Here is a 13349-nt window from a genome sequence, read left to right on the forward strand (position 1 = left end):
GGTTTTCTTTTAACTCTCACAACCTCCCTGACTATATTCTCCCAAATATGCTTTATCTTTATGCAGCAATGTGGAGGGTGGACTTTCCCATGATATTTCTTCTTGAATGAATGAATGATTTTCATTAATTTCTTACCTGATTGTTCTGTGCCAAGTTTCCCAAGGACAGGATTATGTGAAGAGGTGAGGAAGGTTTATTTTTACACATGACTTTGGAAAACAATGAACTGGACTAACTGTTACTGAAAACAAGCCATATATAACATTCTGTGTAAAATTTAAAGCCAAACTTTCACCAAGTCAAGTGGAAAACCTACATTCACAACAGCTGTCTACTGATCACAAAGCCAAGCAACTGAGATCAAGAGTTAAAGATTCTGCAAGGGTTTATCAACCTTCTGCAGTGAAAATATGGTGACATAAGAGATGCAAGCAATGGATAATTAACTTCAGTGTGTAGGCTTGTAAAGAGAAATAAGATATAAGGAAAATTTGGGACAGATAAGCAAAACATAAACGCAAGCCACTGAAAGGAAGTGAGAGACCATCAACTCCTGAAATGTGTATTTCTGAACCCTAACAAAGTTATACATAGTGTATAGAAAATATTACCTACTCTAGGTTTCTTCTTTTTCTAGATAACATATGCTCACTATTTAACCCCTGTGTACACAGTATTAGTATACAGGCAGTTAACTCTTTGGCTGACCAGTGCAGCAATTCACAAACTACTGTTCAGTGCAACTCAAACTACAAAACACCTTCTTTGTATTGGGACTGCTTCTGCTTCAGCTGTCAGGAACTCTTCCCTGGCTTCAGTGGGATACGTGTAGCATCATCCACGACGGAGAGTCAGCTCTGAGGATTGTGGAGGATCTAAGGTATTTTTTTTTATGCCATTGCTAAAGGATGGTTCCTCTTGGCTCAGTGATGACCAGTGCTGGTCAGCTCTGACTGAGCAAGCACAGGGTGCATGTATTTGTATCTTGCAGGTGGGTTCTTGGTGTAAAAGGGAGAGACAAAAGGGAGTCAGAAACAAAGGAGGAGGTAAGGAAGGGGCCATGGGGTGAACAGCTCCCTGTATTACCTACATATGCATAAGAATTCCAGTTACTGGTAGTAGCAGAGTAGGAACTATAGCTTAGTGTAAGGCCTCCCAGGACTCTAGGACTGGGGAGTCTTTACCCTGCCCTTTGCAAACAGAGGTTACTCCTCTGTGCTTTAAAGGTGGCCAGAGTTGTAAATATAAGCTATAGCACTAAAGGAATCACTTCAGTCACCAACTCCAACACTTGAACTCATGGGAAAGCATTGAAAAATCTGTTTATAAATGTTTCAAACTCTGCTTTCAAAGGAAAATTCTCATTGTCATGATGCCATTGTAAGGCTGAAACTGGAGGCACTCTTTTAGTCATTAACTTTTTTCCCCAAAAAGTTAAACATTTAAATTAGTATTTCTGTATTCATGGTAGTGACAGGTGCTGGGCTTGAGAACAGTGGCTACTTTTGACAGCCAGCTTGGGGACACAGCCTCAGAAATCATTCAACGACAAAGTGTCCTGGTTCAGAATGAGCTAAAGAGGGAATTTACAGTTTAAACATTAAACATGTTGCTTAGCTATTAAACAATTAGATTGTTCTAATCCTTAAGAGATGGAGACCAGTCTGTCATCTCTGGTTCGGGGTTTCCAGCAAACGTGCCCAACAATGTCATTTTCCGGTGATACTCAGATCACCTGGAAAGCAAGTAATGAAAGAAAGGAAAAACAGCACAAACCCCCTCTGGGCAGCTCCTCTCGATTTTGTCTGGCTTATGAACAGAAGAAATGCACTTTAGTTTCAAGTAATGGCAAAAATTAACTTCATGGGTTATTAGCCTTCCTGGGTTCTAAGTGTCCCTCTGGAGCTAGAAATATCACTTAGCCCTCTTGCAGTAGCTGATGGCAGGCCCCTTTTTTGTTCTTCCGGATGATATTTAGTGCTGATGCCCTGCAGCACTGCAAAAACCTCTCCACTATTTGGTATGAGGCACGAAATGCTCTCCCAGAGCTTCCTGACTGAACCTGCTAGAGATGCTTACTCACAGTGAGAAGCAGTGCCTGTGTACACACCAGCCGGCTGGGGAAGGCCTTAGGACAAGTCTTTGGGAGAGTGTTCGCGGGGGTGCAATTACTCTGACACACAGATTAGCTCTGACTCTAGGGAGGTGGTTGCCCATAGCCCACAGAAGCAGCAGTATGTTGCTCCCTCAGGGCTTCACACTGGAATAACCGTGACCAGTGCTGTGGGGCAGTAGCTCCTGCATGCAGCCTCAGGAGACCCCCAAAAAGCAGAGTTCATCGCTCTGAATTCAGTGCTGGCCATCTCTGCTCTGCTCCACAAAGTCATGCTCAGATTTGCTGCTGTTTCGTTCATGGGGCTGCTTTTGAAGATTAAAAAAATAGCTATGCTCCTTCATGCTCCACGCCTGTTGTCAGGTAGCCTGCTGTTCCTGCCACTCCTCGAGTTCTGGAGAATTAGGCATCTGCCAGTACCTCTGCCATTTCTCAATCCTTTCCAATTTAAAAACCGAGTTGTGCAGACACAACAGTTAATATCGTAAGGGCCCTAAAACGTCTTACCAAAGTTCAGACCTGCACAAGTAAATTGCTGCCATTAAAGTGCCCATATTAGGATGGTATAATGCCTCTGGTAGACCTGGTTTATGGGGATGGTTGCTAAGCAGCCCTGGAGAAGGCTCTGGAAAAACACATCCTCAATGGACTATTGATTTCATATAATAAATCACTCGATAGCTGAGATATTCTTTCATTAATTAATAGATTTAGAGACAGAGTTACATGGTCAGGCCCTGATGACATAGCCCTCATAAAAAGGATCCAGCCTCTAATGAAAGAGATATTTTGAGAAATGTTTGCTAGCATAATGCACAGAGGTAGCAAACCAGTTCCCCTCCCAAAGAAAACAACTCTCAGTCAAGCATGTTTTTATTTTATAATCCTCAAATCTCCACTGAAGCTATTTCTAAATAAGTAAGAGAGAACTATGCCACCTCTTTGGTGTCTGTTCTCCCTTAACTCTTTGACCATCCTGGTTGCATGTACCATGGGAACAGGTTTCCCCTGTGTTACTGTGATCCCCATGCAGCTGCAGATGTCAAGAACTGCTTTTTTACCCGAGGCAACCTGAAAACTTCCTTCTGTGTTCTAAGGGAAATACTAGAATTTGTAACAAATTTATTTTAGTAACACAGTAGTGTATTTCAGCAAGATGGTCTGTTTTTAAGTCTCCTGTACTATACTTTTGGGGAAAATTGGAGAAAATCTTTCTGTCTGTTTTAGAGAAGTGGCTAGGAAGAAGGGTGAAATTTATACTTTTCTTCTGAACCAGGAACACAGATTTTACTACTGCTATCTGGACTGTGTCAGAGAAAATTTAAGAAGTATGCAACCTAAAAGCTGCTTTACACAGAGTTAATTTCCATCAAAATAAAATATCAGCAGTAGAATATGATAATTTTTTTAATCTTCTGAAAATATCTGTCAAACTAAAACAGCAATTAAAATTACAGATAAATATTTATTAATATATTTATGATTTTTCCCCCAACCATTCTGATTTTTTGATCGTATTTACTAGACAACACCTATAACATTGCTCATAGGAGATCCAGTTACTGAAGTAGTCACAATAACATTTTCCAGAAATGCTTCCTTGCTATCAAAGAAAGGTCAGAAAATTACGTACGAAAATATGACCTCATAATTTTTAGGGAATCCCTAAAAATTGAGTTAAATTTACGATACAGTGAAAATCCTCATTTGTTCAAATCAGTGCTTTTTTTTTTCATTGTGAAAGCAGAGTTTTGATAATAGCAATAATGATAGATCTTTTCCTACTATATAAATAAATCTGGATTAATATTAACAGATGATGTACAACCCTGTAACTCAAAGCTGTGACTACAACGAAAAGGTCCCGATGCCTACTACAGCAAAAGTAAAACTGAACTGTTGTAACACCCGAACAAACCACCCGAGCTATTGCAAACCTGCGTGGTGTGCCTACCAATGCCTCTTTCGCAAACAGCACGCCGTGGGTAGCCTGAGCAGCTCCTTGCTCTGGTAGTAATTTCCAGTAGTAATCAATAAAGAGATTAAAAGGTAAACAAACTGAATTATGTGAGTTACCATCTTGATGTGTAAAATAGCATGCGCTGTGTCACGTGAAATGCTGTTAGCACTGTATCTGGTAAAACAGACAATGCCTGTGAGCAGAATTAAAGAGATGAAAGTACACCCGGGCGCAGATGGCACGGCACAGCGCGGGCAGTGAGGCATTGGTGGGGGCACTGTGGGAGGGTCCTCTATGGATCAGTTGTGATCAGGCAAGTGTGGCGTACGTGCTTTCTGTTTGTGCTATCATTGAAATGGTGCAGAGTGACCCGACAGAAAATTGTTCTGAAGTGGGAGCAGATGCATTGAGCTGTCAGGGCAGAGCTGTGACCAGACACCATGGCGCCAGGGACACACCTTCACATCTCCTCTTTCGTTCTCCCTGGCTGAGGGAACCCCTCTCCCTCCCCTCCCCGGGCAGCTTTGATACTTGGGAATATTTTTCTCCACCCGGCGATGTCCCTGACCATGCCCTCAAACGAAGCCGCTTATTGTGCAGATACAAGCAGAGCTGGGCACAGCATGAGCGGTGGTGGAGGGAGTGAAGCTGTTGCTGCTGTCTCATACAGCCTGGGTGAAGCAGAGATAATGGGAATATCACACCCCACTCTGCTGTCTCGGGAAAATCTCTGGCTGGATTTAAAGACCTTACACTGGTGGTGAAACCTTTCAGCATCTGTGGGACCAGCTGCACAAGGCTGCTGGCAATGAAAACCAGCAAGTGCTGAAAATACTAAGAGAAACTCCACAGACCTTCAGCACCTTATACTGTACTGAGCTTCCCTGCATCTATTTCAACAAGCTCCAAAGTCAAATGAGGTCCACTTCCCCGCTATACCATGTTATCCTGTAAAGGCAATTCCTATCTGAATGTTGGATATTCTTGACTATCCATCCGTAAAACAGATTATTTGGGGTAACAATAGACAGTATCAACTCTAGTAATTAGTCTCAACTCCAGTTTTCTTCGCTCTCCCAGGTTTTTGGGGTCTGTGTCAATGTATTGTTTCCCTTTTTATTACTGGCATGTAAGTCACCAGCCTCAGGACTAATGCTGTCTTTCCCTTGTTTTTTTTGCTTCCCATTTACCAATTTCTCATTTTCATAATATTATAAAAAAAAATTAGCCTAATACCCAGACCCACAGCAGCATCAGAGCTAGAAGGATTGGTGTTGTGTGTGCCCTTTTATTTTTGGAGAGGAGGAAAGTAAGAGTATAAATAATGGCAAATATGTGGATGCTGCCCCAAGGAAGGGTCCATATTCCTACGTCTGGGAGAAACTTTGTGACTGTAAAGGCAAGAGCTGGGTGCCAAAGCATAGCTCTGTCTCTGCCAGTCCGCAGCAGCCGGACTCTGTCATCCCTCACTGCCTGTAATGAAAAGGGCAGCAATGAAGAACATTTTCCATTAGAAGGGACCTTCCTCCACCTTTGCATGCCTCAGCACCTTCCCACCCAAAGGCTTCTTTCCCCTCTTGGGGCAAGTTGAAAATCCTCATCCAGTTGTTCACAATATCCAAACGCCTGCAGGGCTGTCGGACAGTGGGCCAGTTCCCTGCTCTACAGCATCTTTCTGTCTATGCTATGAATCCCAGCATAGAGAGGGCTTATGAGGTGGTATTAGAGAAAAGGGTCGATAGGATAGTGTATAAACAACTATACTTCCAATAGCCTTGGCCAGCTTGCTCTTGCCAATGCTTTTTCATTGACATTATTGAAGATAGTTCTCAGACCAGTGCAATATCCTGAAGGCACAGGTTAGATAACTAGAGAGGATCTATAACACTGCCCTTGGGAGAGCAGGTAGTTACACTTTCATAATTGTATTTTTCAGAAAGGCTTTCTTCATCTATGGGAAAGGTCATAAAGTGAGACATGCAAGTACAATTACAGATCTTATGATTTTAGACTGAATTAAATTTATGATTTACAGTCTGATTTGCATGTGAGAGATAATGCTATCTCCTTCACCTGAGGGTGAGACTTCTTTTCTTATGGATGGTCTTCTGACAGGGACAGGAGACTCAGGAATGAAAGAGCATTTTCTTTTTGAATTTTTTTTTTTGCATATAAAGAGAATGTCCTAAGAACTGGCAATATTTATCCTTTTCTCTTATTTCAGAGAATCTAATATAACAAATAAAAGGACCTATGAAGATATCACATGCAGCTAGAGGTTTAGAGGGTGTATACACTGGTTAGGTATTCAAGTGTGTTCTCCTGGCTGACTTCTAGATAAAATAAAGAAAAAAACTTTTATTAGTGTCATGGTTTTAAATTAGTCGTTAAAACCATAGGCTTAGTGCCCTGTTTTCAGGTCGTGAGAGAAAATGACAGCCACAGATACTCAGCTAACAGATAACAACATTTAACATCCTACAGAAATGGTAGCCACTGGTTACTTGTTGCCATTTGGGGCAAAAAGAAGAGCTCTTACTATCTGCTTTAGTTTTATCTGAAGTCAAGAAAGACATGCTTTGCTATAAAGGCATGCAGAATGGTGTGCTATAAAGATTTTATGAGTTTGAGCTTTGGAATACCGTCTTACTCACAAGCGGTGAAGTCATGAGCAAATCGTGGCTGAGATTCCATTCTTTCAGGAAGCACAAAAAGCCGGTGCTCAGCAGCATCCGATGGAATCGGATCCCAGTGCCTTCAGGAACAGGATTTTGCCAGTCACATGTTCAGTATTGGCAACACACACTCATACACACACACACACACACACATACATATACATGTGTGTAATATATTACTAGTTATATATTTATCTAAGCATATATGAGAATATATGTATGAACACTCACATGTTTATACAGTGTGTTCTTTTAACTCCCTGAAATAACAGAATGTAAATCTCTTAACCAACAGGAACAGGATTGTGACTATCACATGTTTGATAGGGGGCAACATATAGATAATACAGATATTAAAATACTATATATTATTTTATATATTAAATATATCACATACTATACTATATACTATATATAATTGTATTTAATATAGGATACAATATATGATGCGTAAATAAAATATATAACATATATGATATATAATGTATAACATATAATATTACATATTATATAGCATGTATATGCATATATATGAACCTACATATATATGTATACAGAGTATGTTCTTTTAACACTCTAAATTAACAAAATTTAACTTTTAATTAGTGGGAGTAGAATGTTGTCTTTCTTATATTTGGTAGAAGCACCTTTCCTGTATTGATTAACAGCAACATATATGTGTACATACACGTATGCATACATATGTGTACACATATATAAACATTACTTTAAATATATATACACATACATGTGTATATAACTTTGTATATGTTCAGACATATGTATATAAATATATACATGTACATACACACATATATCTAGATTACTGTAAATTCTCTAGTATATAGAGAACATATATGTATGTCTTTGTATACATAGTCACGTACATATCCATATATGGTTATAGAGTGTGTTAACGCCCTAAATTAGTTTAAATAAGTACATATGTGTGTGTATTATCTGACTGCATACAAAACTCTTTCAAAGTAATTTAGAGTTAACAGATCCCACTCCCGCTATGCCTCTACCTCTGCCGCCCCGTTCACCTCAGGAGCTGGGGGGGAGGAACCGGTGCTTGGGTGCCCGAGCACCCTTTGCCGCCGCAGCACCGCACGGCTGGCCCGCACCCAGCCCCAGCACCTGGCGGCGGCTGCGATCCGGCCCCCGCCCGGGCGCTCCCGCGGGGGCTGACAGCGGCCGGGCAGCAGCCCGAGCCCGGGGGCGGCGGGGGCGGCTGGGGGCGGCGGCCGGCTGCGGCGGGGCCAGCCTGCGGCTTTGCCCCCGCGGGGGCGGCCCCGGGGGCGGCCCGGGTGGGAGCGGGGCGCCGCGGCCGGCCGGCGGCGCCGGGCCGGGACTCGCCCAGTCACCGGGGAGGAGGCGGAGCCGGCGGGGCCGCGGCGGCGGCAGGTGCCCGCGGCGGCGGGATGGTGGCGGCGGCCGGCGCGGGGCCGTAGGACAGCGGCACGCCGGGCCGGAACCGGGGACGCCATGGGCAGCCGCGGCGGCTCCCCGCGCCCTGCCGCGCCTCTGCTGCCGCTGCCCGTGCCGGTGCCGGTGCTGGTGCCGGTGCTGGCGGCGCTGGCGGCCGGGACGGCGGAGGCGCGGGCCACCTCGGAAAGCCAGCTGCCCGGCGCCGCGGCGATGGGCACCGGCACCCCGCCGAGCCCCAGCGGCACCGCCTTCGAGGAGACGCGGCTCCACGTCTTCACCCTGGACTACCCCCACGTGCAAATCCCCTTCGAGATCACCCTCTGGATCCTGCTGGCCTCCCTCGCCAAGATCGGTGAGCGGGGCCGCTAGGCGACCCTCCCTCCCTCCTTCTGCCCTCCCGGGCCGCCCGCCCCCCGGGCCCGCCGCGGTCAGCCGGGCTGGGGCCGTCCGCGCCCGGCGGCGGGGAGCGCGGGTGCGGAGGCGGCCGGACGCCGATGCTCCTTCGCGGGGCGGGATGCCCGGGCGTGATTTGCCTGGCTGAAGATGGGGTTTTCTCGGTTAGGAAAGGTGCGGAGGAGAACAGCGATTACCTCCAGCCCTCTGCAGCAACGCGTAAACCTGGGGCTACGAGCACTGTAAAACCCAGAGTTCACCCAGTGCGCGATTGACTCTTCCTTGATGGCCCAGCTGTCATTTGAGCACTATCTTCTTTTTCTTAAAATAACGCCGGGTATAATGGCAGTTTCAGAACAGAACAACGGATCGATGGAAAGCAAATATTTATGAGGGCAGAGTAAACCGCCTCATTGTACTTTCCCACCATTCACTTATGTCCCGAGAAAGACAAAAAAGACAGCACTGAATGAGTAAGAAAGGCCACCTCTTCCCTCCTGTGGAAAATACTTGTATTGCATAGTTTCACTGTGTTTTGTGCATCTTGTATATCATGTTTTTAATTAGCTTTCTATGTTCCAAACAGAAAAATGAGTACACTAGGATAATCTAAAGAACGTCAGGTAAAGGCGTACTAGAGAGCTGTTTAAAAATCAGTAAATCTCTATAAATTATGAACTTTGTATCTTCTTACCTAGAAGATAATCTTAATGTAAGGAATAAATCCATGGGAACAAAAAAAAAGGTTTGCCCGTATTCCAGTTGTTTGATTCAGAACTCTGATTTTGCAGTGCAGATTTCCATAAACAACTATGATACTACTCATTCTGATAAACCATTTTGATAAAACTTTGACTGCTGCTTGTGACATTTAAATAGACTGTGTCACATTACGATTAGTGATCAGGTAATTAGGATTCAGCAAAACCAAAAATTTGTACTCACCTCCTGCCATGGCTAGTGTTGTACTTGGGGGCCTGATCCTCTACCCAAGCAACTTGCTATGGCTTCTTTACTTTCTGCAGAAATATTGTGTGTTGCATCCATTAGGGATGCCTGTGTCTTGATGCATGTATCTTAATGCATTAAAGATGCACGCTTAGTCTTCAGTATGTATTTAGGTGTTTGCAGAATCAGGAGACAGTTCAAATACACTCAAGTATATGAGTGAACTTCATACATGAAGTGTATGAGTGAAGTATATTACATGAACCGTAATAGCCAGAAAATATGGAGTTTGGTAAAGAACTTGCCTCAGCCAGGTGAGTATTGTAAAATTGCTCTGGCTTCTGAGTTTATATACAAGAACTCTTGAATAAGCTAAGACTAGTGAAAAGTTTCTGGTTTATTACAGATTACAGGGAAGCCATCTGAAACATGTAAACACATGTACATACACAATAATATATACTTTCTGTAGGACTGTACATTCTGACCATCATGATATTTTGCTAGGGCATAGGCATCTAAAATAAAAAGAAAGGTGACTTGACTACTTTAATTTTCCAAGCTGACTGCAGTACAGTAAACAAGCAAACAGCGTAGATGAGGAAGAATGCATATAACTTTTAAATCCCTTCAGTTATACCAAACAAAAGCTAGCGTGGCTAATCTAGGGCATTACCTGTGCTGTTCCAAGTGTGCTTGCGCTAAGCAGTGAGGGCCGGATCCAGGAGAGGCCCTAGGTGTGGCTGTGCTCGCCTTCACCACGCCTATCTGCAGGCGCCCTGACTCCAGGACTGGAATTAGGAACATCCAGTTCTTGCTCCTGGAGCTCCATCTGTGCTTCTTTATCCAGTGAGTGCATCAGGTAAACCTTCCCAGGACAGACTCCTATCACTCCTAAGTCACAATCCCACAGTGTTAATTTTTCACTCACTTGTACCTTCTTTTACATTGAAGGTAGCCCAGAAGGGCAGAGTTCTCTAACCACTGAGATACAGCAATGTCTGCTCTGCCATGTCCTACTATCTTACTAAGAGTGGGCCATGTGTCTCAGTTCAAAGGGATGGAGTGGGGTTTTCCAGCCTGTCTCGCTGCCCGCAGCCCCGAGAGCGGCCCTGTGAGAGAGGACGCTCTCCGGTGCGTTCCTCTCCCCAGCATTTTCTGCAGGGCAGCATAGTCATCTCACCCTGTCATGCCAGGCAGCGTGAAATCCACCTCAAGACTCACGCGCTGCCCAGGAAACTTCGGTGCTTAATCTGGCATCGCAAATTCCTTTCTGGGGCTAGGCGCTGAATGCTTACGCTTGGCACTGCTGAGTAGCAAACCTTTATGAACGGAGCCCTAAGTTCTTTTCAGCTGCAAGGAGCTCAGAAGATAGGGTCGCATTTAGTGACGGCTCTCACAGTGTGTGAAGGATCCCAAAGACAACTGTATTGAAGCACCTGCTTAGCGCCTGACTGGAGCCTTTTTGAACAAATGTGTTTTTGCAGAAGTGCAGTTTCACTGGAGCTGAAATATTCCAGCATTTGCTAATTTTTATAGGGGATTTACCTGAAAGGTTTCTCAGATCCTGGCTGTGATCGTGTCATTGTAGGCTAGGTTTAGAGAGAGCAGAAGAGACAGCGCAAGAAAGGAAAACCTGACGTTGTCAAGCAGAACTTGAACATTTTGACAAGGTACATTTTCACAAAGACATTAGAAACATGGTGCTTTTTATTCCAGCATAAAACAAGAGCACATTTTGAAATCTAAGAAATTCCCTTGAATGGAATTGTTATTCTCTGGCTACCTCTACTTATTTATTATCTTGTGTGGTGATACCATACAGGACGCATGTTACTAACGTGCTGATGGACTCCATGAGTATATTAGGTGGGACCCAGGGCACCTGAAGTATGCTGCAGTCTCTAGGCAGTGAGACTAGTCTACTTGCCTCCCAGTTTTGCTTAATTCTTACGCTGCTAAACCTACAAAATGTTGTCTAACTGATCCGGGTTCCCATTACTCCTGCATTTAATCACAAATGCATGATTAGAAGTGCTGCTTCTGGGAACTGCGCTTTGGAATTCCAACACTTCTCTCCTGAAAAAAGGTTTAAGCTGTTCAGAGGGCCCTTGGGAAACTCACGTATAATCAGAAGGACACATCTCAGTGGCATTTCCAGCATCAGAGTTCACTGGATTTCACCCAAGAAGTAGGAAACCAGGACTCTAAGGACTTTTAGCTTGAAGAATACTGAACTTGCACTTTAGGCAAGTGTCCTAATGCCCAATGGCCTGAGGGTAAACATCTTCTGTGCTGTTGAACCTGGGTCACTGCATAGTCAGGAGCCCAAGAACAGGGTCAGAGGAGGAGAAAGTAGCTGTGGTCCTGGGTTCAGCATAAAAGTCTGAGTATTCATGTACTGCAGGGGATCTGCTCCCAGGGCGCTCCTGAGCACGTGGCTGTGGATCCATCAGAGCAGGGAAGATGTCCCTCATCCTGCAGGGCACCTGCACCTGACTTATGCAATGGATCCTGAGTCCTAGCTCTCTGCCCTAAATGGGGAACCACAGCCTGTCCCTTTGAATGCCTTTCATGGAGGCAGGCAGTCTCTTAGGAGTTTTAATGATGTTTACATGGATAAAAAGCACGTTTAACTTAGTGGCAGCCTTTCCGTTATCTTTAAAGATGAGGTGGAGTCCCAAAAGCTCTGAGAGGGTATGAACTTCCCAAGGAATGACTTGTAAAGATGAAAAGAAAAAGATTTTTATTTTTATATTCACAATAGACATTTCATTGCCATTGCACTACAACTTGTTGGGATGGTTTTTGTTTTCATTAAGAGCTGCATTTGCAAAAATTCCCTCCTCTTCAATTTTTATTGAGAAAATGATTTAAGATACTTCTGAGGGGCTTCAAAAAACTTTTCTTTTAGCAAAATTGACTTACTCAGGGGAAACTTCAATCACTGTATTGGAAATTTTGGCATCCTGCCACTGCAGAAACTAAGACATACCATAAAATATTTATGTGGAAGTGGCTGAAAGGTGAAAAGTCTCCAACCTCAAATCCTTGAGTTTCTAGGGTCATTACCTGTTCGTCCAATATAGGATATTGGTGATTCCAGTTTTGAAGGATGGATGATGTTGAATTTGGCAGTCCTTCTAATAAGTCACATAGGCTGTGTTTCTAAATATTAAAAAGCAGTCTGTGTTCATCCAGAAAGGAAAAAAATGCAGCTTGAGCTGCTTACTTTAAAAAGTAGCTTTAATAGTTATAGAATATGTAAGTAAAAAATCTGTAGATTAAAACACCTTTCCCCTTGGTTCTTCTTAACCATTTGTTTTTCCTAATTTTAAGTTCAGGCTTTCTTTTACCTGGAAAAAATCTATAATGAAAGGAGAATTAACAAAATAGGTGTTACAAGATACAGAAGCCTGAAACTGGGAATCTGGATGTGAACTATACCACACTTGCACTAGTTTAACTGTTTCGACTACAGGTGTGATTTTTACTGAAATAGTTTTACGGAAATAGACGCCCGTTATTACCACACCCAGTGTTTCTGTGCAGCTCTCATTTAAAATAATTTAAATGCTTTTTAGTTAGGCAGGAATTGTGGGATCTTGTGGGTGTGGATAGTTTTCTATATAATTATATGGGCCAAATATAGATAAGGAGGAGCCTGGAAAAGATTGGCATCTCCAGGACCTGGAATGTGACCTTGGTGCATAAGGTTGATCATTCCATTAGATTGGCCAGAGTAAGTTCCTTCAAAACTTTTCCCAGTCAACTTATGCAAGTAATGGGAATCTTTAAATCAAAACTGCATGGCTTGGAGAGTTT

At 43.6% G+C, this 13349-nt stretch overlaps 1 protein-coding gene across 2 annotated transcripts in view; it reads left to right on the plus strand.

The window, feature by feature from the left end:
- The first annotated feature begins 8240 nt into the window (after positions 1–8240).
- Positions 8241–13349, plus strand: part of SLC9A2 (solute carrier family 9 member A2) — a 34191-nt gene continuing 29082 nt past the window's right edge. The window contains exons 1-2 of one of the 2 annotated variants that reach the window (XM_068424937.1): positions 8446–8535; positions 11116–11197. Coding sequence is in view for 1 of the 2 variants with exons in the window: in XM_068424936.1 (XP_068281037.1) it covers positions 8241–8535 (295 nt within the window). In the remaining variant the exon portion in view is untranslated. Of the gene's footprint in view, positions 8536–11115; positions 11198–13349 lie in introns of both variants that reach the window. The other variant, XM_068424936.1, reaches the window with a different exon arrangement.

Source organism: Nyctibius grandis, chromosome 2 (assembly GCF_013368605.1).
Source record: "Nyctibius grandis isolate bNycGra1 chromosome 2, bNycGra1.pri, whole genome shotgun sequence".
In the NCBI taxonomy this organism is placed as follows: domain Eukaryota; kingdom Metazoa; phylum Chordata; class Aves; order Nyctibiiformes; family Nyctibiidae; genus Nyctibius; species Nyctibius grandis.